The 23,290-nt window shown below is 40.7% G+C and overlaps 1 protein-coding gene across 3 annotated transcripts; it reads right to left on the bottom strand.

Annotated features, from left to right (window-relative positions):
* Positions 1-878: 878 nt before the first annotated feature.
* Positions 879-23,064, bottom strand: golga4 (golgin A4). 3 transcript variants are annotated; one of them, XM_046402038.1, is made up of 25 exons: positions 22,836-23,064; positions 21,542-21,619; positions 19,854-19,955; positions 17,337-17,405; positions 16,894-17,220; positions 16,737-16,784; positions 16,550-16,606; positions 16,347-16,445; positions 15,628-15,775; positions 15,302-15,492; positions 13,958-14,041; positions 13,458-13,605; positions 13,195-13,373; positions 12,953-13,051; positions 12,676-12,831; positions 8,942-12,528; positions 8,695-8,816; positions 8,236-8,366; positions 7,228-7,314; positions 5,826-5,846; positions 5,630-5,698; positions 5,191-5,266; positions 3,366-3,463; positions 1,708-1,794; positions 879-1,570 (listed from the first exon to the last, which is right to left on the bottom strand). In XM_046402038.1, the coding sequence occupies exons 1-25, from the start codon at positions 23,061-23,063 to the stop codon at positions 1,556-1,558; spliced, it is 6,306 nt and encodes a 2,101-aa protein (XP_046257994.1). In that variant the 5' UTR covers position 23,064; the 3' UTR covers positions 879-1,555. The 3 variants fall into 3 exon arrangements, with proteins under 3 accessions (XP_046257994.1, XP_046257995.1, XP_046257997.1); XM_046402039.1 differs by lacking the exon at positions 19,854-19,955; XM_046402041.1 differs by lacking the exons at positions 17,337-17,405; positions 19,854-19,955.
* Between the last annotated feature and the right edge of the window lie 226 nt (positions 23,065-23,290).

The following is a 23,290-nucleotide window of genomic DNA, read 5'->3' as shown; positions in this document are numbered from 1 at the left end:
GCGCTCATGGAGAGACGCGGATGGTTTTGAGGCGCAAAGCATCACGTTTCACCCGTGGACTTCAGGGGCTCTGCTCACCTAAACTGAGCGATGAGGGCGCACTGCTGCCACCTAACGTTCACTGCTCAAAATGAACCGAGGAACATCTTCATTTTCACATTCAACCCCTTCTCGTTTTAGTGAGCGATTTTTGATTTAAACTCATTCAAGACCGCAGGAGTTTAAATCAGATATGCAAATTCTCAGTATAAGGAAGCGATGTGAGATAAGAGGGCATCTGTTGTAGAATTTTACCAAATAAAAACCCACTCAAGACAGCCCTTTGATGTGGTCTCTCTCTGTCCACTTGAAACAAAGAGCAGTCCGCCCGTGGCAGACTGTGCCATGCACTCATGTACTAATCCAAGCACAGAGCCTGCCAACAATCTGAGCAAAACACCAGTCTGTTCAGCTCTGTTTCTGAACATAAAGTAACTGGTTAGTTTTTTTTGTTTTGCTTTTTTTGTTAATTCACACGATTGTTTGTGTGATGATGGATGCGCAGAGTTGGACACTGAAAGTTTCTCTGTGCACATCAGAGGTTTATGACACACAAACATGATTCTGTGACATCACAACCAGTTTACAGTCACAGAGGACAGAAATAAAGGTCAAACAAAAGTTAACCTTGCTGAAGTATGTGACCCAAGACCAACGGGATCCTTCAAACTCATGTTTGTTGTGATGTCTGCATTCCACATGTCCATTTCAACAGGATGTTATCATACTTTATCCTCTGCTAGACAGGCTTAACAATGTAACACCAGCTAATGAGATAAGCTATTGGATTTAACAAGTGAGATACTGTATGATAATAAGGATACAGGAGTGACAGAAGGTCTTCTGTAAATAAGATTTAATCCGTTAATCTGAAAATGTATAGCAAGTCATATAGTGCCCTATAGTACAGGTTTACTTATTAGAGTACAATTTACAGTTTGTTTTGTGTTTCTATGTCAGACTCAGTGACAAAATATAAAGCATAGAAAAGCTGTGTTAAACAAACAAGGTCCAGAGGGCAATATATCGTCATGTGGCGCGAGTGCACAGTTAAAGGGTCGTTTACACTTTTACACAGGAAGTGATTCAGACAGCAGCACAACACAGTAACCTAAAAATCAACTGACATGTCAGCGTCAGTACATGATAATGATATCATTTATTGCACAAGCCAATCTGTATAAACACACTCTAAAATAAAAAGAAAATAATTGACTCAATCTAAAACATATAAATTAACAAATGTAATTTTAGGATTCATGGAAGATTTGTGTTTCTGGCATATTCTCTAATTCCCTCATACCTTTACACAGATTCACACATACTGCACCACACACGCACACACACACACACCTATGTCCCAGCATGTGCTCAAACACATGCAAACACCCAAACATACATATGCATTAAAATGACATGAAAAAACCAGAGAAGGGCTTCATTGAATCCATGGCAGTCATCCCCTTCAGCAGCAGCAGCAGATTTTCATCCAAAAGTACACGAATCATTCAGACACTCATCGTAACCAGGGCTGTGAAGACACACATGAAATGAATTCAATTAATCATGCATTTAATCAGTGGAGAGTTGCAGTCATATGTTTTTAATTGCAAGAGAACTGAGGTGAACTTAGGTGAAAGTTTCCTCAGCAAGTAAACAGACGCTTACAATAGTTTTTGAGTCTTCTTTTTCCAAAACCTTTTGAGCTTGGTCTGGAGGAAACTTGAGCATGGAGGTAATCACTTTGGCCATCGTCTGCAAACAAATAAATACATAAAGCGTGCAGCATTTAAAAAAAAAAAGAAGACAAAGAAGCCCTGAACTTCACTTTCAATGCATTCTTCATCTGTATTACTTCTCACAGAGACCAGAGGAACTAACCTGATACCTTTGACACCATCATTCGAGACAATTCAAGCTCAACACAACCAAAAATCAACTCCGGGTCTATCTGCCAGGGTTAATGCATTTCCCCATAAACACAAAGGATAATCAGAAACAGGGTTGGTGTGTAGGAAACCTAACCGCACAACTAACAAGACCAGCGTATCTTTAAATGGCAAATCTGCGTCATGCAAGATGTACGTTCTAGCAGGCAGCCTGGGGGAATATCTTCCACACAGGGGAGGTCTGCCTCACTGCCATAAAGACTAATTGTTTGCTGAGGAGCTGGGAAAATCCCACTGACTTTAGGACCAGGTCAACAGCACGTTTACTTAGACAGATCACTACTAATTTCACCCAGTAAGGCTGGATGTTTTTTTATACGGCATCCTGAAAGTTCTGTGTGGCAGATGGATTTCAGTGGGTACTCCACCAGAGAAACTGGGATGGACGGACTCTCAGATATCATCCATTCATATTCCAGTGTGGAGGTTTTTAAATATTTGGTTTAGTTTATTGACCACAGACTAACATATTTAGAAATGACAACATGTCAGGGGGAAGAATGATTAGATCATGGGAATATATTTTCATGGTGGCGAAACAACCAGTGCAAGCAGGGCTCTGATTCTGCCCTAACGTCACACTGCTGGCATTTTGGTGATTTTTTTGTCAAGAACAGTAAAATGAAAACTTATCACAATAATGCTTAAAATGTAAATAAACTATTTTAACTAAAGACATACAGAAATAATGTGGTTAAAGGAACATCAGTAAAGCAACTGGAATTTATCTATAAATCAACATGCGTGATTATTACAGTATGTCAAAGATTTATACGGTATGAAAAGCTTCATCAGTTCATTACACCCCAAAGGCAGCAGAACACGTGAGTTAAATCTACAGCATCTGATGTGCAGGGCCGTTACACAAGGCTTTCCGCTGTGATTTAATTACATGCAAATGACAAAGGGCTGCTACAGAATGAACTCACACACACCTCACACACATCACATGGGTATCTTATAACTGTCGCTGTCATATGTCACTGATTGGCTAAGCAGTTTCAGAGACCAGTGATGTGACTGGCTGAGAGTGTATTTATTAGTCACCACACTCTCTGATCTACATTAACCTCCACCCAGCCTTTATGCACTTTGCTACACACACCTGAACTGACACAGCAGGAGTGCCCTGGACATGCACACACAGTCTGTGCACTGAAGATCTACAGATCTACAGCTCTTTGTTTGTGTGATCAGAATAGGCCCCAAGGACTTAACCTCCATTGTTGTTGCTGTGCTTTTTACAATCAAGCAACTAGTATGAAGATGAATACAGATACTTAATGTCTGACATTCAGAAATATCAGAGAACTGGAAGTAAGAACACAGAAAATGTAATCATATAAGCAATCATGCAATGTCAGAAAAAAAGCATACTTTTGTTTCCCGTCCCATCATGTATTCAAACAGCACCTTCCTCAGGTACTCCATCTCAGTGGCTTCTGAGAGGGCATCGCTGCTGTTGAATCCAGGATCTGTGAAATCAAACAGAAAAAGCCAATTAACCATCTAACATCTGCTCAGTCACACCACAGCGCATAGGTGAGTAAGACCTTGATAATAAATTCTCATATTCATTTCATGTTTCATGAAGAATGAGACTTCTAAATAGTAAAGCTGTCAGGTGCTACTAATGTGCTAAATTTGTGCTAAAATTTAAACTTAAATTTGTGGTATAAGATTTCAGTCAGGATGCACTTGTAAAAACATGTAAAAACCATTAAAATGTGTTTTATAAATGTACAGTGTTTATGTTTCTTTGTCTTGTTTTCACATAAAACTAGCATACAACAATGCCAATAATGTTTGTGCTGCAGAGCCACTTTCTGCACGGGTACGGGTTCAAATTAAGCACCAATTACAAATGCAGGAAAGGATGACAAGGCTTAGCATAAGCACATTTAATACTGTAAGTTTTACCTCTCTGCCCAAAGCTATAACACCATTATCCCTCCAAAAACTATGAATGGGAAACTGTGCTGCAGCATGAAGGGGGCTGGTAACACTTGCACTACTGCTTCTGCCATTAAAATATCCCCACCGGGTCTTTCATACTGCACAACACCCACTTGCTCTCTGCTTATCTGGAATAATCATTCAGACGACACCAATATCCAAATGCACGTGCCAAGACAGACTGCGCAATCAGACGGCAGGAAAAGGGGATAGAGTGCAAACAACTCTTTGATCTCTTGCATGAAGCACCGGGTCACCAATAAATCACACAGCCTTTGTCCTGCTGACCCCGTGTTGCCCCAGCTGAGCCTAACACCCCACCAATCAGAGGACTACAGACGTGAACCCAGAGATCAACTGACTTTTGATCAGCCCTTCTACCCGAAATCAAAGATGCGATTTACATCGGCTCAACAGATTCATAATGAGCTGAAGACACTTTCACCCGTAAGTCCAAACACAGGACAGAGTAGGCATGAGGTTGGATATAGTATTTGTACTGAAAGAACAGGGTTTGGGAAGTAAAATTCTGCATGCTGCAGGGTCCTGTGCAGAAAACCTTAAAGACCACAGTCTGCAAAACCCATTAAAGCCGAGGATGGCTTCTTCACCGCCCCCGTTCTGACAGCAGACTCTCTTTATTACACCAGCAGGGAAGGTCTAAGAGGAGACGAGAATTCACGCAATCTCCCCTATGGCTCTACATACACTCTCTCACACACACATCGTGTTCACTTTACGATATGCTTGAGGATACTGCTTCGACTTACAGTCAGCACCTAGAGGCTTATCCTAACCCTAACCACAGTGGTTAAATGACTAACCCAAACCCTTACTCTAACCTTAAACCCTAATGATAACCGCAGATCTAAACTTAACCGGTAAGCCTAAAATCATGCTCACGGGCCAAAATGTCCTCAAAAGTTGAACCAGACCACACACTATCACATGTCTTGTCCCGGAGACCCGTGGGCTGGCAGATGACTGGCATTGTGTCAAAGCTCTGAAATCCTACAGAGCAGCAAGGCTCCTTGGAAAATAACTATAACATTCATTTGTTAATACAATATATCATTATATTTGTGTTAAAAATGTCTAGCACAGTGTAAAAGTTAGTTAACCTGTCTTATAGTGCATATAGTTTAGTCTACAGTTTCCCATCACATTGCATGTGTTCAGGCATTTTGCATTTTCAAGGAAATTGGCTCAAGAAGCAGAACTAAGTGATTCATGGTGTTAACATTACCTTTGAATGTGCTCCCGAGATGAGTTACAACAGTGCTTCGGTGGAAACATTTAATCTTATCCTCAAGCGAGTGAATCTACCGTTGAGAAACACACAAACATGCACAAATTAATGATATTTTAAAAAAAGCTACTTGACCCCAGTGGGTTAACTCTAAGCATTAGCTTAATTGTTGCATTAGACGTAAATACTGCATTTTGTTGATCATCCTCGGGGAATGTTTATGGCCATGTGTGTGAGAAAAACTGTGGGAGGCGTTGCTCTGATTGTTTATAGGGTTAAAACCAAATGTAAACAGATGTGCTGTGTAATTAAGTTGATGCAGCAGGAGAGCAGTAGCTTCTCTTGCTGGAGGCCAAAGAATCCTGGGAATACACTGCATGGGATTTAATGTTCACTTGCCCCCAGTGAAGAGCACACACACAGCCTGGACACTCACCCTCTCAACAAAGCCCTGCTCCTTCAGCCGAGCCTCGCTCAGCAAAGTCGTCTTCTCCGCCAGCTGAGCCTGTGGTAGTGAAGGACAGAATATGTATGCCAGTGAGAATCGAAATGTTATTTAGAGTGTTAACGGCCTTAAAAGATGTAAATCCAAGAAACAGTGAAACCAGTGAGACTGGAACCAGCAAACATACCTGCAGTTCTTCTGTGCTCATCTGTGGCCAAGTAAATAACAAAAAGGGAAGACAGCGTGTGTTAGCATAGAATTAAAAAAAACAAAAATTTAAAAAAGACACACAGGTACTAAAAGATTAAAAATAATAATATGCACATTTAATCACTAATGGCATAAGAAAACACTGTATGAATAAACTGGCATTTTTACCTGTAATGGCCTTTATCTTTTTCATTTTCGTCAACAAATCTCTTGAAAAGACTAAAACCAACAAACTGATCCCACTAGCATGTATTTAACAGCCTTTTTTGGAAATATTTTGCATTTCTTTCAAATTAAACTATATACTTTCTGATCTGTTTGGGAGCCACAAAGAGGTGGAAGAAAAAAGTACAGAGAGATTAAATACGATTAACTAACACTCCGTTACTACACACACACAAACCTAACTGAACTTGTACTTCTAAGAGAGTGCTGGTCTGCTGGACACACTGACCCACTGTCAAAATGAAGAATGGTTAGTGAGGCCCGTAGCAAGGAAAGGCCTCCCTGAGCCTAAACCCATACAATCCACCCATAAAATTATTACCTCACCAGGGAAAAATGCATCAGAGAGAGCAGTGTAATTCTTTGTGTTTGTGTGCATCTGGACACAGTGTAAAGGTAGAAGAATCAGTGAAGGGGTCTCATGACACCTCAACATCTGGGTCAAACGTCTCCCTGGAGTACACTCGTCCTAGATGACTCTTTTCCAACATGCACATCTCGCATGTGAGTATTACTGTAGTATAAATCTGAGGCTTAGAATCACCTCATATGATGTTAATTGAGAACAGGGATTGAGGCTGGCTGCTGCCTCACAATTTCTGTTTCTCAAAGAGAAACATTCCTGGGTGATTCAAACAAGCTTCACAGGATCCGGCGTGCTTTGGAGAGCAGCCACAAGACTGGGGTGAGACACTGATCAGAGCAAAGTACCAAAGAAAATTGTCCCTGAGCTCTTAGACGGAATCCTTCAATTACCAAGCAAGACAAAAGAAAAGTCAAGACAAAGGAAAAGATAACTGTTAAGTCTGTTTAACCTGGATATGAACTTTCAAAAAATAAGGCACAGACACAAAATTGCATCTGGATTAGGCTGTCAATCAAAACTAGTAATGCTTCCATCAGACTCCAGACTGTTCCCAGAGGAGCAGGAGAGCGAGCTGAAAGAAGTGATTTAATGCAGCCATTGTGACGTGACTTATGAATTCAGCAGAATCACCATATAAATTAATCTAAACCTCCAGTCTCGTATGTAATGGACTGTAATAGCTGCAGGTACGTGTTTCTACATCTGTGTAAACGGAAACATTTTCTCAATATATCAACCAGTTGTGACACCGATCGCAGAGGTTTGATGACCTGGTGAATGTGTGTACCTCATTAGCGCCACAGCTCCTTCCTTGCAACTCCTCCAGTTCCTTTTGGACCTGCCACACTCTGTCTCCCATCTCCTCCTCTCGACTCTGGGAGACAAGAAAGAAACAAAAGAGCACAACAACGACGGCTGAGTCATTTCCTATGTTTCATCTCGGCATCACAACTCAAGTATGTTGGTCAAGTCACTTGCTCAAGCCCCTGTCTTTTAGACCTCCCACCCCTAATTATGTTTGGAGACAGTAAAGGATACAATTTCATTTCAGTTACTGACTGTTATTCAAGACTCCTTTGCAGTGGGTTCTAAATATATATCATTCTGGGACTGATTGATAATCATGTTAGGTTTTTTGGCAATTCCAGAGTGTGGAAACACTGTGGAGAAGTATAATTAATAAGTAGAAAAACATAACCACATATTAAAATCAGCTATAACCCCCAAAACAATGGTGTGAACCTACTTAGCAAAAGACCTCACAAATTAAAAATGTAGCGAATAACCGGTTGAATAGTTATCAAACTATAATGGGTAGATGATTGAAATCAGTAAAGGTAATGGATACTTGGATGAAAAAGCTAATAGCTGAATCAGTTACTTAATTTAAAGGTGATAAAAAGAAGTAACTGAAAAAGGTGAGAAGGGCAAACTGCTGAAATGGTCAGCTAGCTAACAATAATGGACAGAACTGTTGAAAGAGCTAAAAATAATGAGTAACTATTATAAATAGTTACCTTAGGTAACTGATAAATGACTGAAAGATACTATTATATCCACCTTTATATATGTATTTTAGGCTCAGTGAACACATTTGATGGATTATATCATTGCAGGTGTACTTGAATTCATCTCACAGGACTGCGATTGGTACATCTGTTAATAAATATTGCAGATCACTGCTTGATGAGTATCTGCCAACCCCACCCACCTAAACTGTGGATGTGGTTGATCTCATATAAAATGGAGTTTTATTTTAGGCCAAATGTTTTTAAACTCCATCTTTTTATAATACCTGTATAATCTGTTCATATTTCTGAACAGTTCTGTGCAAATCGTCCTCCTTCTGGGCAACCAGCTTCCTCAGCTGACTGACTTCTTCACGGTGACTACTGATGAGATCTGCTTCCACATCCTGGGCCTTCACTGTGTTTGAGGAGAGGGAAAGCAGCAAGTAGCAAATAAAATAACCAAATTCACTTTCCATCTGGGAAGTAACATGATTTAACCATGGAGGAAACAAAGAAACATGGCAATTCAGACGCACTATTTCCAAATGCTATGACCTGTTAATTTTGTTCCACCCATGTTTCCATGTAGTTAAGAATTTCCATTTTAAGGTATAAATAGAGCGTAATGATTTCACCACAGCAAAAGCTAATTATTTAATCAGCTGTTTCCCATGTTCTACAACACAGCTGTTGATCTTGTCAGTTTAACCGGATGAAGGGAAAATGATTTTATTCTGCCTCACCGATGGTCTCCTTCACTGCTGTGTCGAGCTCCTTCTCTTTCAGCGCCATTTGTGTGTTGAATTCCCTCATTAACTGCTTGATAGCAGAATTGTGCTTCATTTCCAGATCTTCCATATCCAGTCTGTTAGAGCAGACAGAAAATGAAACGTGTTAAATTTGTGCAGACAGGACAAGCACGTGCCAAGAGATTTACAGACAAGAGCCTCAATTCTTTATTTTGAATTATTATCAGCTTCATAAACTTACTTTAGCTTTTTCTCATTTTCCTCCAACAACTCTTTCTTCATATGTTCTAGGTCCTGCTCATGCTCCTTCCTCAATATTCGTATGTCTTTCTGTAGCCTGGTAAAGTCCTTCTGAATTTTCTCTTTCTCATTCTTCACCTGACTCATACTGTTCTTGAGAGACTCTACAGAATCACTGTCCACTTCGTCCAGTGGAGAGTGGTTTTCCATCGTGCTCTCAGTTTGCTGCATGCTGCTACGTTCCACCATCACCTCAGCCCCAGGCCGTGATGAATACTGGACCTGCATCGCCTGATGTTGATCGATCTGAGCGTCTTTCTCACGTATTTCTTCTTTTAATCTATTTATTTCTTTGACAAGGTTTCCATTCTGCTCTTCTGCTTCTTTCAGCTTTGCTTCAATTTCGCGTAGCGCTGATTCAGTTTCTTTGAGCTCCTCTTGGTGTGCTACATCCCTCTGAAGTGAGGACAGCTTCTCTTCGTATGCGTTTTTCAGCTCCTCCAAAGACTTTTCTTTCTCAAGCCTCTCATTACTCAGAACCTGTTCAAGTTGCTTCACCTGCTCCTCCTTCAGCTTGTCGAGAGAGTCCTCAAGTGCTTTTGTTTTTTCCTCTAACGTTTCTGCATGCTGTTCGCTGGACGTTTCTTTACTCTTCATCTCATCCAGGCTGGTCTGAAGAGCACTGATCATCTGCTCTTTTTCCTCAAGCTGCAAGGTTAGCTGTTTCTTAATCTGACCGATTTTCTGCTCAGCTTTCTTCTTCAGCTCTGATACTTTTCGAGCACTATCAGCAGACAACTTCTCTTCAGTTGCCTTCAGACTCTCCTCTTTGCTCTTAATAATCTCATCTTTCATCTTTTCAAACTCCTCCCTTTGACTCTCAAGCTTGTCTTTACACTTTTGATTCTCTTCCTCAAGGAAGCGGAGTTTTTCTACCATCTCCTGCTCCAAATTACTGTTTTGAGCACACTGCATCTGGGTCTGCTGCAGCTGCTCTACTAACTCTCTCTTTTCATTCTCCCTGATGCTGTGTTGCTGCTTGAGGTCAGCTGCGAGCTGTTCACACTCTCTTGTCTTTAAGGCTAACTGCTCCTGAAGCTCACCAAGTTGATTGATGCAACTCTCCAGCTCTGAGGTAAGTCCGCTGAGCTTCTGCTCTTTCTCATTCAACACTTGGTCCATCTCGGACTTACTGATGGCCTGATTGTCAATACTTGCAGTCAGTCTTTGTAGTGCTTCACTCTTTTCAGAGATTTCTCGCTCAAGCTCTTCAAGCCTGGTCTGTAAAGATGTGATAGTGTTGTCATTCTGGGTCAGCTGGGTCTTTGCTTTGTTCTCATACTCAGACATACTGGTCCTGAGTACATCCGCCTGCTCTAAGGCAGATTTTCTCTCCTGCTCTAATCTCTCAATCGTCTCTGCAACCTGTTGTCTCTCCTCTGCATACTGCGTTTTCAGCTGATTTATGGCTTCCTCCTTCTCTTTTATGCTACTTGCGAGCTGATTTTTCAAGTCAGTGATCATGCCTTCCAAGTTACTGATATGCGAATCATTTGCTTTCATACTCTCTGATATGATTTTGTTTGCTTCAGTCAGCTCTTCAATTTTATGAACTTTCTCACTGAGAGACTGAGAATGATTCTCGTTGTCATGTGTTAAGGCTTTGACATGCTCTGTTTGAGCATTTACCTGAGCAGTCATCTGTTCTAATGAAATGCATAGATTCTTATTCTCTTCCGTCTGCTGACGGAGAGTCTCCTCTAAAGTGCAAATTTTTTCTTCTTTAGTACTGATAACGGCTTGTAGGTGAATGACATTTTCCTCAAATTTATTCTGAAACTCCTCACTCTCCTTAGATCTGGACCCTTCTAGTGCTTTGAGCTGCGTCTCTGTTTCCTCCAACTTATCCGACAAGATCTTTAACTTGTCTCTGTTCTCTTCATTTGTCGCATTAAGCTGGTCCTGGAGGGAGTTCCTCTCATTCATAGCCTGGTTAAGGTTCCTCTCCACTGACTCCATTTGCTCTTTGAGCAACGCCTCCGCCTGGGACAAACTTTCAAGCTTAACTGCCGCTTCATTAAGCTCTTCTTGCAGCTTCTGCACCGTGGTTTCTCGAATCACCAGGTCTTCCTTCAAACTCTTCATCTCACACAACACTTGCTCATTCTCCTCTTTGCCTTTGCTAAGTTGCAGAGAAATGTCCTCCAGCTCCTGAGCCTTCTCCTGTAGTATGTGCGAGTGTCTCTCTGTTAATTCTTCCTCCTGTTGTCCTAACCTCTCCTGCCAACGACGCTCCAGCACCTCAATCTCCTGCTTGTGGGCACCAAGTAATTTCTCCAGTTCTTCTTTGTGATTGGCTTGTAGCTCCGACAGTGCACTGCTGAGGCCTTGGGAACTTTTCTGGGCCATCTCTACGATTTTCTCCTGAACTTGCTGTTCTTTCTGCTGGAGCTCTTTCTCCTTCTTTGCAAGTTCATTTTTCATGTTTTCTTCATTCTGCTGAAGCTTTTTCTTAAAGCTCTCATGCATGTCTTTGGCCTTCTGTTTAAACTTTTCCATTTTTGTTTCCTGTGTTTTCAGCTTAGTGTCCATCTCAGCTATAGTGGTTTTCATCTTCTTCTCATGGGCCGCTTTTTCGTCATCCAGCTGTCTCTTGAGGCGTGTTTGTTCTTCCTGCTTAGTGTTCAGCTCTGCAGTAAATGACTTCTCTTGTTCGGACAGCTCTCTTCTGCTCTGATGTAATTGGTCCTCTAATTCTTGAAGTGACTTCTCTTTCTGCTGACAGTCACTCTTTGCTACTTCCAGCTGATGCTTTAAATCTGTCAAATCCTTCTTACAAAGATCAAGCTCCTCTGAGATCTTACTTAAGTGTGCAGCAGATTCCTTAAGGCCCTCATTTTCCATCTGGGATTGTGATAAACTCTGTTGAAGCTCCTCAAATTTCTTAACCTTGACATTTAATTCTTGTGATTCCTCTTGTAATGTTTTATGTCTAACTGTGTGTTCTTCGTTTTCCTTTTGCTTTTCTTCCAGAACAATCTTCAACGCTTTAAGTTCCTCTTGCAGAGTTTTCTCTTTATCTCCAAGAGACTGCTCATGCTCCTGTTTAATATTTGCAAGTTCTACATTGTGCTTTGCCTCCTGATCTTGAAAGCTCTTCTCATGTTCCTGCTGAGCTAACTGTTGCGCATCTTCAGCGGCCACCAACTTCTCCTCCACAAGCTTTTGATTCTTTAGAGCCTCAGAAAGTTCAGTGGAAACTGCCTCTAGTTCTGTTTGCTTTGCAGCCAGCTTCTCTAAAGTTTTCTGGTTCATGTCTTCAACATGTGCTTGGAACTGCAGTTCTTTATCTTTCAGAAGGGTCTCCAGCTCAACTCGGTGTTTTTCCTTGAGATCCTCAAGAGCAGCATTATGCTGCTGGGTTAGGGTGCCCTTGTGCTTTTCCAGCTCCTCCTGGTGCTTTTCCTCTAATGCAGAGATTTGATCTTTATGTTTATCCTTCAGCTCATCCAACTGACTGGAAAGTTGGGACAAACTTAATTCATCTTGCGAGATCTTCCCCAGAGAGCTCTCCAGCTCCATTATTCTCTGCAATTAGACACATGCAGGTTGTGAGATCACTCTACAAATTTGCCACAGTTAATGACTTCACACTGAAATCTAGGTTCAATACTATCCAAGAAAGCACAGTTAAACAAAGCAAAAAATAAACAAACAAACAAAAAAACCACTCACAGTTCTTGCAGCCTCCAGCTCCAACTGTATCTCTTTAACCCTGTTATCAGCATCTGTCCTAACAGCTGTCTTCTGTAACTCTACATCCTCCAGTGCCAGAGAAGCTTGCTGTTCTCGCTCTTTGACTAACTGAGCAAACTCCTCTTTGCATTGCTCCTAAATATAAAACAAACACAGACATTGTAAAAATCAAAACGTAAAAGTGGTTGTGCTTCAATTTAATTTACTTGATTAAGTTGTGAAATTAAATGAATGGAGGCCTTATGGAGGCACATACCACAGCTTTGTTGATTCTGGCGCTTATCTCTTCCTCTTTAGCAGCCAAAGCTTCACTGTGGAGTTTTTCCAGATTGGCCACCGTTTCCTCTGATGATTTCTATCAATAGTAATAATAGTAATAAAAAAAAATGTTTAAAGGAACAGCCAACTCACAGGGTAATACCAGTAATGTTAATACACGTATGATTTGCTCAAAAGGAAAATAAATGCACAAGCATCTGGCAGAAGTCAAGTTCTGACCTTCATGATGGTGACAACCTCCTGTTTTACTCGCGTCAATTCCTGCTGCAGACTCTTCCTCTCTTCTTCACTGGCCCTTTCAACTTCTTTCACTTGCTCCTCCAGCTGAACCTGCAGCTGTTTTCGGGCCTCCTCTGCTCTCTGAGCTACACCCAGTGCCCGTTCAAGTTCCTCAAATGCTTTGGGGGAAAAAAATGTAAATGTATCATTAACATATCTAGAAAAGGCATTTTTTTTCTGCACATGTTCAGAGGTCCACTCACCTGATTTCTCAGCCTTTTCTTTCTGGTCCTGTAATTCTTCTTTTTGGGCAGTAGCCTGCTGAAGCCTGGAGCGCAGCTGTGCAATCTCATCTTCTTTCATTTCAAGTGTTTCATGCATCTGGCGCTTTGTCTCAGCAATGACCATTCCCTGAAAGTCCATTAAAGAAAATCAACTTTTCTGTAACTTAGCGGTTTGAGCAGATAGATTGAAGCTGAGATTGATATTGATGTTGATTTGATAAGTCTCTCTGTATTGTACACCGTAAGTCAAGCCCTGTGTGTGTAATTGTTTTTGACATTAAGCGCTTTCAGCATTCCTCATGCAGATCTCATGAACTGCAAAGCTAGAGGGGTCAAAGTTCAAGAGGAACGATGTGGACTTTAAGGTGTCTGGGTTCTTTACATGGAAGAGTGAAAAACATGCCTGGTTGTCTAGTACAACTGAATCTACAGGACTTTCAATCAAGATGTGATTACAACTTAAAAAACGTCTCACCCACCTTGTCTTGCTCCAGCTGTTCAATGAGGTTCTTGGCATCACGCAGCTGAGTGATCAGCTTAGTCTTTTCTGCTGTGTGTAGTTCCTATAAACATAAAACAATTCACATAAGAACAAATGAGAATGTCACATATGTCCAACTGTCAATACAATCCTATACCCCACATTACACAGGGTCATTTCTGAGGTTGCGACTCCTGTACATGCTTTGGTCAGATAATTTCCAAAATGAGAATGAATTTGCTGCACCACCCAGGATGCCTCACCCACAAGCCAAATAACCAGACTTTGTACACACACCCAGTTACACCAACAAGTCGACCGAAATTATAGCCTAGTTCAGCTGTAGTGGCATGTAGTAGCTATGTATTTGTGCCACCACTGTGTAACCAGTGGTTGCTGAACAGGAAATGCTGGGCTGACTATATTTCCCGCTTGCTTGATCTGTGGATATGACAAGGCATGATCATCTATGCAGTCTCTGGATTGACATTAATAATAAAAAAAATGTTAAAAATGTATAATTTTACTGCAAATATGCAAAAAAAAAAAGCACACAATATTTTGTCAACCAGGCTGTAAATAGAACATTTTAAAATCCCTGAGCTGAATCGTAGAGAGTCATGGTCTGTTTTACGGAAAATTTGTCTGAGAGAGGGGATGAACACAGCCTGTCCAGCAGCTCCAGGATACCTTCACGCTGCTTATGAAGACTAAACGCCTGTTAACCTCTGCTTTTCCTGACACAGGAAAGTCCCTTTTCCTAAACAGAGTGCAAATTCAACACAAGTCAATCCACATAGAGCCACAGACAAGCTGTGTATTATCACAGTGGCTTTGTAACAACAAACATCTGTTATCAGTTGCTGCAAAACATCAGAGCAATGATAAACAAACTGATCATACCACTGAAGCTAAATGTTCTGAAATCAATGAAAACAATAGCTCAGTCATGTCACACTGACATGAACCCTCATCCTGGATGTTGGATGTTCAGACTCTGAGAACCACAGCAAACCACTGTGTCACTGATATAAGGGAGTCATATAATCACCAGACTACATTTTTTACATTACCCTAAACATAGCTGTCCAGTCATTTTTTGCATCTCAGTCCAGCCCCATTTAATCAAACCTCCTCGTAATTACAGTTTACCACCACACATCAATTTAGCAAGCAGCTGTCCTCAGGAAATTGCTTTGAAATACATGGTTACTTTATACTTACCTTAATGAGAACCTGATCACGTGTATAAGCAAATATTACCAAAAATGTATAAGAAATATTTCTGTATGACCCTGGGCAACACTGCAGCATCACTGCCATTAACCGCAGGTTTGCCAACCTTTATCTTCTCCAGCTCCTGCAGTCTCTCCTGCAGCTGCTCCTGCAGAGTTTCATTCTCAGTGGCCAGCTGGGCGCTTCGCTCCTTGTGCGTACGCATCACTTCTTTGCACTTCTGCAGCAGGTTTTCCTGCCTCTTCACTCTCTTCTGCAGAGCCTCCATCAGTTTGGTTGGATCACTGTTGCCCTCTCCTGCTCAGAAAATAAAATGCACATGTAAAAAATTATCTATTGAAATGTTTCTCAGATATCTTTCATGGACAATAACTTAATGTTTTGCTGTCATTCCCAACTGTAACATACAATATATAATACAAGTCTGCTTACCCTCACTGACTTCAGGCTCTATTCCTTCCTCTTTCAAAGGACTCTGTGGAGAAGAGTCTGAAGCATCTTCAGGTTTAGGGACATCAACTTCTGGTGGCAAAGAACCGTCAGACACTTGACCTTTGACTCGTTTCTTCAACAGAGCAACCTGTTAGAAAAAGCAAAAATCAGTCAGTGAAATAAACCTCTGACTGCTTGGGTTAAAGATGCAAATATGGCATTTTCTATATATAATTTGACTTCTTTAGTGTTTGTATGTTTATTTTATTGTTTTGAAAATAGTGCATGTGAAGGACAATGGCCCAAGCAGGTAGAAGTTATTACCTCACAACAAAGAACAATATTAAATTAAATCCTGTTTATGATTTAACAGAAACTGCTGCCACATTTAATAGTTGCCTTTTAGTTAATTAACTTCTTTATTTCCTTTCTAATGCTTTGTTAAGCAGTCTTGTTTATTCAAAGTACATCAGCGTACTGTATATGAACACATGACCATTGATTGTAGGTTGAACCAACGGCAACCACTCAATGTATTTTTGATTTTCAGTAAAATATACTTATGTGATTCAGGCTATTGTGCCTTCTTCAAGTCATATTCGAACATTTCTCTAATATGAGAAAATGAAGACCAAATTTCTGTTGGACATCAAGTCTTACTTTGCTGGCTTGCAAGCTTTTGTAAAGGTTTGGAAAGCTACTGCTGCACTGTGTGCCACCTGTGTTTGGAGTACAGTGATCATCTGATCTTTCTCCTCCAGTGCAGCATCAAACTCGTCCTGTAGGTGTTTCTTGGCCTGCTGGTCCATTTGAAGCTCCTAGAAATCATTAACTGTGTTCACTCATAGGAAAATCTTCATTCAAAAAGGGAAGACAGATATTGACCTTTAGAGACAACAACATTCATCACATGTAGCCATACCTCCCGCAGCTCCCCAATCCTGCGAAGAGCTTTATCTTGACTTTGACTCAAGATGGCCTGAAGGGAGGGAGAAAAGAAATGAGCATCTGATCAGGTCAGGATGTTACATTTTTTCCACAAAAATGCCCCCTGGGAGAAAAATAACGGAGATAAAATATTAGTTAACATCGTAGTTAGAATAACTTACCTGCGTTTTTTCTTTATCTCGCTGAACTGTTCGGTATGCAGTAACCAGCTGCAGGGTTAAGAGGCAGAGGTGAGTAAAAGAAGAAAATCATGAATAAGTAAACATTAAAGCAACTCTAGTTAAAGGCTTGTATGGCTCCACTCTGTGTGGCTCTCACCTCGGAGTACTTCCCCCTGTACTTCCCCAGACTCCTCTCTACTCTCAGCAGTCGGTGCAACAGCTGCTCTTTGGAAAGGGACTCTGCACTCCCTGGTAGCTCCTCAGCTTCACTCTCAATATCTGAGGGGGGATCATATGAGGGGGCGCCTGGAGACTCATTTTCTCCCAAAGGTGTCAGTGAGTCACGCGATGGACTTCGGACCAGGTTTTCTTTAGAGGGAGAGCGGAACAGGTTTTCTGCCCGACTGGCACCGCCACGAATCAACGACTCCATTGAAGGAACTTTCAACTGCAGTTTCTGGGCAAATGACTGCGTCTCCTCTTTCTGTTGGTAGGAACAAGGAACTGCATGACAAGCTCATTTTAAAACATGTCAAAGAATGAGTGACAGTGTTATGACATTAACACATCAAAGACCAAAGAGGAAGAAAATCAACATACATGAGGAGAAACACTTCCATCCCCATTTATGCTGCCTCTGGGAGATCTTGCTGGACCTTTAAGGGCACTCTGCAGATAAAATGACATTATGAGAGAAAGAAAAACTGTGCCAGTGAACTTCTCCTGGGCCAGTTAGTCATCCACACCCAGCATGGCTCTCCCTGATTACTCTGGAGGGAGCAATATTAGTACTGCTGGGAGCAATGCAGGGGCAATGGGTACCCTCATGCAACTTGGAAAAAACAGAGGGGTTAAATACATAACAGAAGGCATCTCTACAGTATATTAAACAAAAAGTGTTGAAACTAGACTCTACAGAACAGCCATGAGGTCAGAACAAACAGACAGTTAAAGACAAGTAGGAGAGCTCGTATTTGACTCAAAGATGCTTGGCAGTGCCGCGTGCGGCTGTATTACAAGAGCACAAGAGAGCCATAATTGAGGTAAGTGAACATTAAGCAGCTTAGTTGGTTTAGTGGACTTGTTAGAAGCAGGATCAGAGTGAGCAAATTTTCTCCTCCCATGTCCGGCTCCGAGCTACTCCTGCCTCTGGATTACTGTGCAAAGCATTCTGTCCTGTTTCTTGTGGAAACCTGACGGTTGTCTCTTCCAGGATCTGTTTCAGTGGATGTTTTGGATTCCCTAAATATTTAACCTTTTTTTTTTTTTTTAATCTGTTCTGGGTTTTTTTTAGGTGAAAAAATGGTAAGGTATAAAACTAAATAATTAAACGTATCTTTATTCTTCTACTATATGGGCTGTGTGAATATGTGCTTGTGTTGAGGTCAACAGAGATAAATGAACATAAAGCAAACCATAACTTTACTCTAAGTATCTACAGTAGAAGGGTTAAGACTGACCGATTAAAGTCAGAGTTTGTAAGAGAACTCTTTACAAACCAATTCCCACAGGTTTGTATGAATACACAGGGACAAAATTTAAAAACTCTTAAAGACTTCTTTCACTACATGTCTTATTCCAAGTACATGCTCATCACCTTTGCCAACAGTAAACCAAGACTTGAATATTCTGTGTACTACATGTCACTCTGCTTCCCTCACAGACAGCAAGTGATTGACTAAATTCAAAGTGGTTCTGAATCCAAAATGCTGCGACTCACAACAGCAATTACGACTTACGACTTTTATGTCTACCTTTATCAAGCACCAACAGAAATACAACTCCAAGAAACAGAAAGACTCCTTGAATATGTTCAACTGGTCAAAAGAACAAATATAGCTTGCATCTTCAAAACAAAACATACAAATCAACAAAATTAACAATTTTATGAGGATGTGTTGATTGGATGTCAAGAAGATGTAGATGAACGTGACAAAGAAACGGTAATGGATTTAAGATATTCGTGGTTCATCACGAGTGACAATAATGCACCAGTTACTGTGTATCAGTCGCAGCAACACATTCAGACTCTCCACATTTGTAGTGCAATAATTCACTGATCTCTACAGCCGTACAGTCATTACTTACAACAGAAGTCACAACAAAAGAAGAAAAAATTTAGGCTAACTACAGTATTCAAGACCCAAACATTGATTTAATTACTTTATCAGTATGCTCTTACTTGTGTCACACATGGACCAAGTTAATGATGTTACCCCTAACCCGATCAATGTCAAACTGTATGTTAAAATAAAGTACCACATATGAATTATAACAATACTAACTGTTTATACTAAACTATAAACAGCTTGAACCTAAATCAGCATTTAACATTAGAGTTTCAAAATAAGATGTACATTACAGTTATGGCAAATAAAACAATGTTAGTTAGTACTGAAATAAAATTATCTATTTACATAAAACATTACAGGCTACATCAAATATGTCTTATACATTTGAAGGAACATACAAAATGGAAGTAAAATGAATGTAACCTGCATCACAAACGGTGAATACTTGGTTGTTTCAAATTCTGTTTTCCTCCAGTCCTCTTAAAATATCTACAATGGTGCTCTGGTCTGTTTGTTTACTTGGAAGAGTTACACGCAATTTGACAATTAAACTGCTGAAAAGGGACGTCCATAGTTTGGAAAATAAACATGTCAACTCTCCAAATAAACAGACTTGTGGGGAAAAGGGACAAAGGCCGTCAGGCAACATAACAGGGTGCTGAGGGTCTATAAAGCAAGCAACTCAGGGTACCTAAAGACAAGGGGGCAAAATTCAATCCTGCGACAGATGGAGGAACTGAAGGGTAGGGCAATAAACTTAGATAACATACAGCAGAATGCACACAAGCTTCTATCCCACAATGTAAACCACAACTCCCAGAAGATGCAGGGTAGGCCTAGACATGAGATGCCTTCTTGTTGCTAAATCCAAAGGAAACGGGAGAGAGAAAGCAGGGAACAAGCTGTCCCTACTTGGGCCACAGTCACCTATCGATTCCCCGAAGGCACGGAGACAGGAGGAAGGAACGGGGCAAGAGGAGGAGGAGGAGGAGGACGGTGAGGAGAAAGATGAGGAGGAAGAGACAGGAAGTGAGGATAAACTCACCACACTGGCTACCTGGGCCGTTTGGGGTCGTTTTGAATGGTCCAGAGCAAAGATAGTATATTCAGAGAGAAAAGCGGGCTCTGCTATCATCCCGGCCAGCATCTGACGCCGTCAGTGCAGTAACGGGACGAAAGGTGGGGAAAGGAGAGGAACACAGAGAGCAATGAGAAAAACAACACCATGAGTGTGAAATAGCGCCGGAGGGAGTGTCTAGCCAGATAGTCCAGAAGAGAGACTGGGATGGATGGGGAGAAAGAGAGAGAGAGACAAACTACATGGAATAGGAAGAAAAATAAGAAAAAATGGGAAAGTGAAACACTCAATCAACATTAATGTTATGAAAAACAGTTTGACACCTCTGCATGTAGACTTGTGTTGTTGAAGAGGAGTTAAATCTGCCTCTAATAATCAAATCAATTCTTTCAGAGTTGTCAAAGTGTTGATGATTTGTGAGGTGAAAAAAGGTGCTGCGATGATAAAAAGCTTCTAGGCTGAGGGCACATGAGTCCAAGTTACAACAACACACCTGTGTTTTCAAAGGATGGGGGAGAAAGTAGAGCAGAGAAACCTGAGGAGTGTAGATACTTGACTAAAGGAACACTGTCACTATTCCAGTTTGTGATCTGCCAACACTGTAAACATCCATATCTACACTCTAAAACACATTATTAACAAAATGCTGCATCATCACTCTTACAGTCATGGTCAGTTCATCAATGTCGGTCTACTTATGTCTAACGAATCAAAGAAGTCTTGCATACACTTGCCCACATCCACTAGAGGAAAATATTCCACAAATCACCCGAGACAGAAAAACACAATGAGGGGAAAGCGCATCAATTATTCACGAACATGCCGAAATATGGTCTGCTCACCACAGTAAAAATGCCCTTACTAGTGTCTCCTTACCAGTGCAAAGCAGTTACTGTATAATGAAGAAAAATAACTTATATTGCGTCATTAAATGAGCTATTGTGCATATACATCAAGTGATGCTTCATTAATGTTACAAAGTTTTTTAACAAAAGACCACATAATAAGGAGACCAATGCTCTTAAAGATAAGCATCAAAAATGTCATGAACTGAAGCTAATCTGAATCTTTATTTCTTTGCCCGAAGAGATAATATGTGCAGTTAAATGAAGGGAAAACTCAACAGAACATACCTGTATGTAATAAGATCACAGTGCTGATTGCTCTACAACATTAGCTATCACAATGTTATTCTGGCTCATGTGTTCTCATGAAATGTTAAAGACTCTGTGGCGATGGACTGTCATCTGCTATTGGCTGAAGTAATGGAACAGCTACCACTCAGGAGATGTGCTCAGGGAATAATATGTGTCTTTGAACAACTGGGACAGACAGTTGAAAATATTTCAAATTCATTAGAGAGTACTCATAAATGATGAGTTGTGAAAAATAACAGCCTACACTCTTTTTGAAACCTGAAAGCACTACTTGATCACTGATTTACTCTCACTCGAGGCAGCAATCAAAAAGGCACCGGTTTGTTATTGGTGGAGCATTAAGCACAACAAAACACATGACAGATTTTTAAGCACCGATATTTTGTGTTGCAAAGTAGAAGAGAGAAGCTGGAGAGAGAACATGACATCTGTGCAGGCTGCAGTTTTGAAAACAAAGATATTAAACACATATCTATCACAGGCCGACACCGTGCTCACCTCTCTGTCACTGGGAGAGGGTGTGCCGTCCTGCTGAAACGCGAGGGTCTGGCTGCTGCGCCGTTCTCCACTGCCCATCTGTTAACATTAATAAAGCAATCAATGTTTGTATCAAAACAAAACACAAAGCACTCACAACCATAACTATGCTCTTCTTTCTCATTCTGATAAGATTTTAAAAATTTCAAGTGTTTTGGTTCCATGACATGCAATCATTTGATGGACCACTATAATGTTGCCATTTGCCTAATGTAACTTCTCATCTCTGTACCCCACTCTTTGTCAATCTTCGCCACTGAACCCAATGAGTTTAACATGCTGGTTTTGACGGATGACAATGGATGCCATAAACTGCAAACACAAACAAATAAACAAAAAAACAAACAAAAAAAACCCACTAATACAAGTTTGCTCCACACAAAAGGCAACTCAAGAGATGTTGTACACTTTTAAAAAGGTCTATTTTTTTTATTTTGATTTTATTTTTTTTTTACATCTGAAGCAACTTTTTCCAACAATTTCAAAAATAAAAGCCAAATAGGACTTTTACAGTTCCAAAATAGGTTAAACAACACCGTCATATTGATTGACAAAATCAATATCAAAATCAAATTCCTATTTCTTAGCGCTCAAATTACAACAGAACAGCAGTAATTCAAAATATAACATATGCAATACACTGACAACAAGGACAGGCTGAACCCACCCAGCAGAACTATTAATTATATTAATTATATTGGAATTTAAAGTAAAAAAATCATTCATATTTGCATGTGCGCAAGTGTCTTTGATCTGTTGTTCTCATGTACTAGGGTGGCAAGCTTTTGTCACTGACAGGATTTACATGTGCCAAATAAAGCTACCAGCTGACATCCACTTGCAGCCTATGCCAGCAATATAAAAAGGATACGCCCGTGTTGTTTCAGTGTGGATAGCAAGATCTCTGGCTAGTGTTTAGGCTACAGTGAAGTTCATGGTTGATTTCTACCTGGGACAACGAGATTTACCAGTTTTCAAATTTTCTGTGAACGCACCTTACCAGCAGCAGCTGATGACAGCTAACTTAAATAGCTAAGTGACCTAGCTTGGAATTAAAGTTTGGAATAAAGCAAAAGATCCAACTGACAAAACAAGTTAAGAAAAGTTGACATCTAAATAAGTTATGTCAGTAATATAATGCAGAACAATCGTTTTTGAAACATGAACGATAACTTCTGCCAAACAGCAGCTATCTCTTCTATGTAAACAGAGGTAAGCTTAGCTAGTTAGCTCTCAGCAACACACAACAACCAACCTGGGCCTGCTGTGGTGACTGCGCATTCCTCTGCGGTGACTGCTCCTCGTTTATTCTCTGCTTAAGTTTTTTGAACATCTTGTCACGCCAATGTAGCAAACAACTGGCGAGTAGATGACCTCTATCCGGCGGAGATGTATTTAGTTTTTTAAACTGACATCCAGTTCTCGGTGCTAGACTTCCTTGTTCGCCTCTGATTTCCAGCAGGTGACGGGGCTTTCTGCGCATGTGCGGCCAACGTGGACGAAAACTGAAACGTCACAGTTAAAGAGCCAGTTCGGTTAAATTAGCCACAGCGCCACCCCCGGAGGAAGACAAGCACTCCTTTGGTTTTACAAGAAGCTCTCTGCACAGGTTCTGTTGGTATACCACAATTATATTTGCTTGATAATCGTGGTACTTGGAGTAGTAGTAGTGGTGTAAGTAATAGTAGTAACTGGTTATTTAGAGTTGCA

Source organism: Scatophagus argus, chromosome 10, assembly GCF_020382885.2.
Source record: "Scatophagus argus isolate fScaArg1 chromosome 10, fScaArg1.pri, whole genome shotgun sequence".
In the NCBI taxonomy this organism is placed as follows: domain Eukaryota; kingdom Metazoa; phylum Chordata; class Actinopteri; family Scatophagidae; genus Scatophagus; species Scatophagus argus.
Note: the sequence above shows the minus strand (reverse complement) of the source record. Positions and strands in the feature narration are given on the sequence as shown.

What these genes read in the sequence shown, in the direction of transcription:
- golga4 (XM_046402038.1), bottom strand. Translation starts at nt 23,063, where the DNA reads ATGCGCAGAAAGCCCCGTCACCTGCTGGAAATCAGAGGCGAACAAGGA. An exon ending in AGGAGCTGGAGAAGATAAAG is followed by an intron (nt 14,042 to 15,301) that starts GTTGGCAAACCT and finishes TTATGTTTATAG; the next exon opens with GAACTACACACAGCAGAAAA. An exon ending in AGGTTGTCACCATCATGAAG is followed by an intron (nt 13,052 to 13,194) that starts GTCAGAACTTGA and finishes TACTATTGATAG; the next exon opens with AAATCATCAGAGGAAACGGT.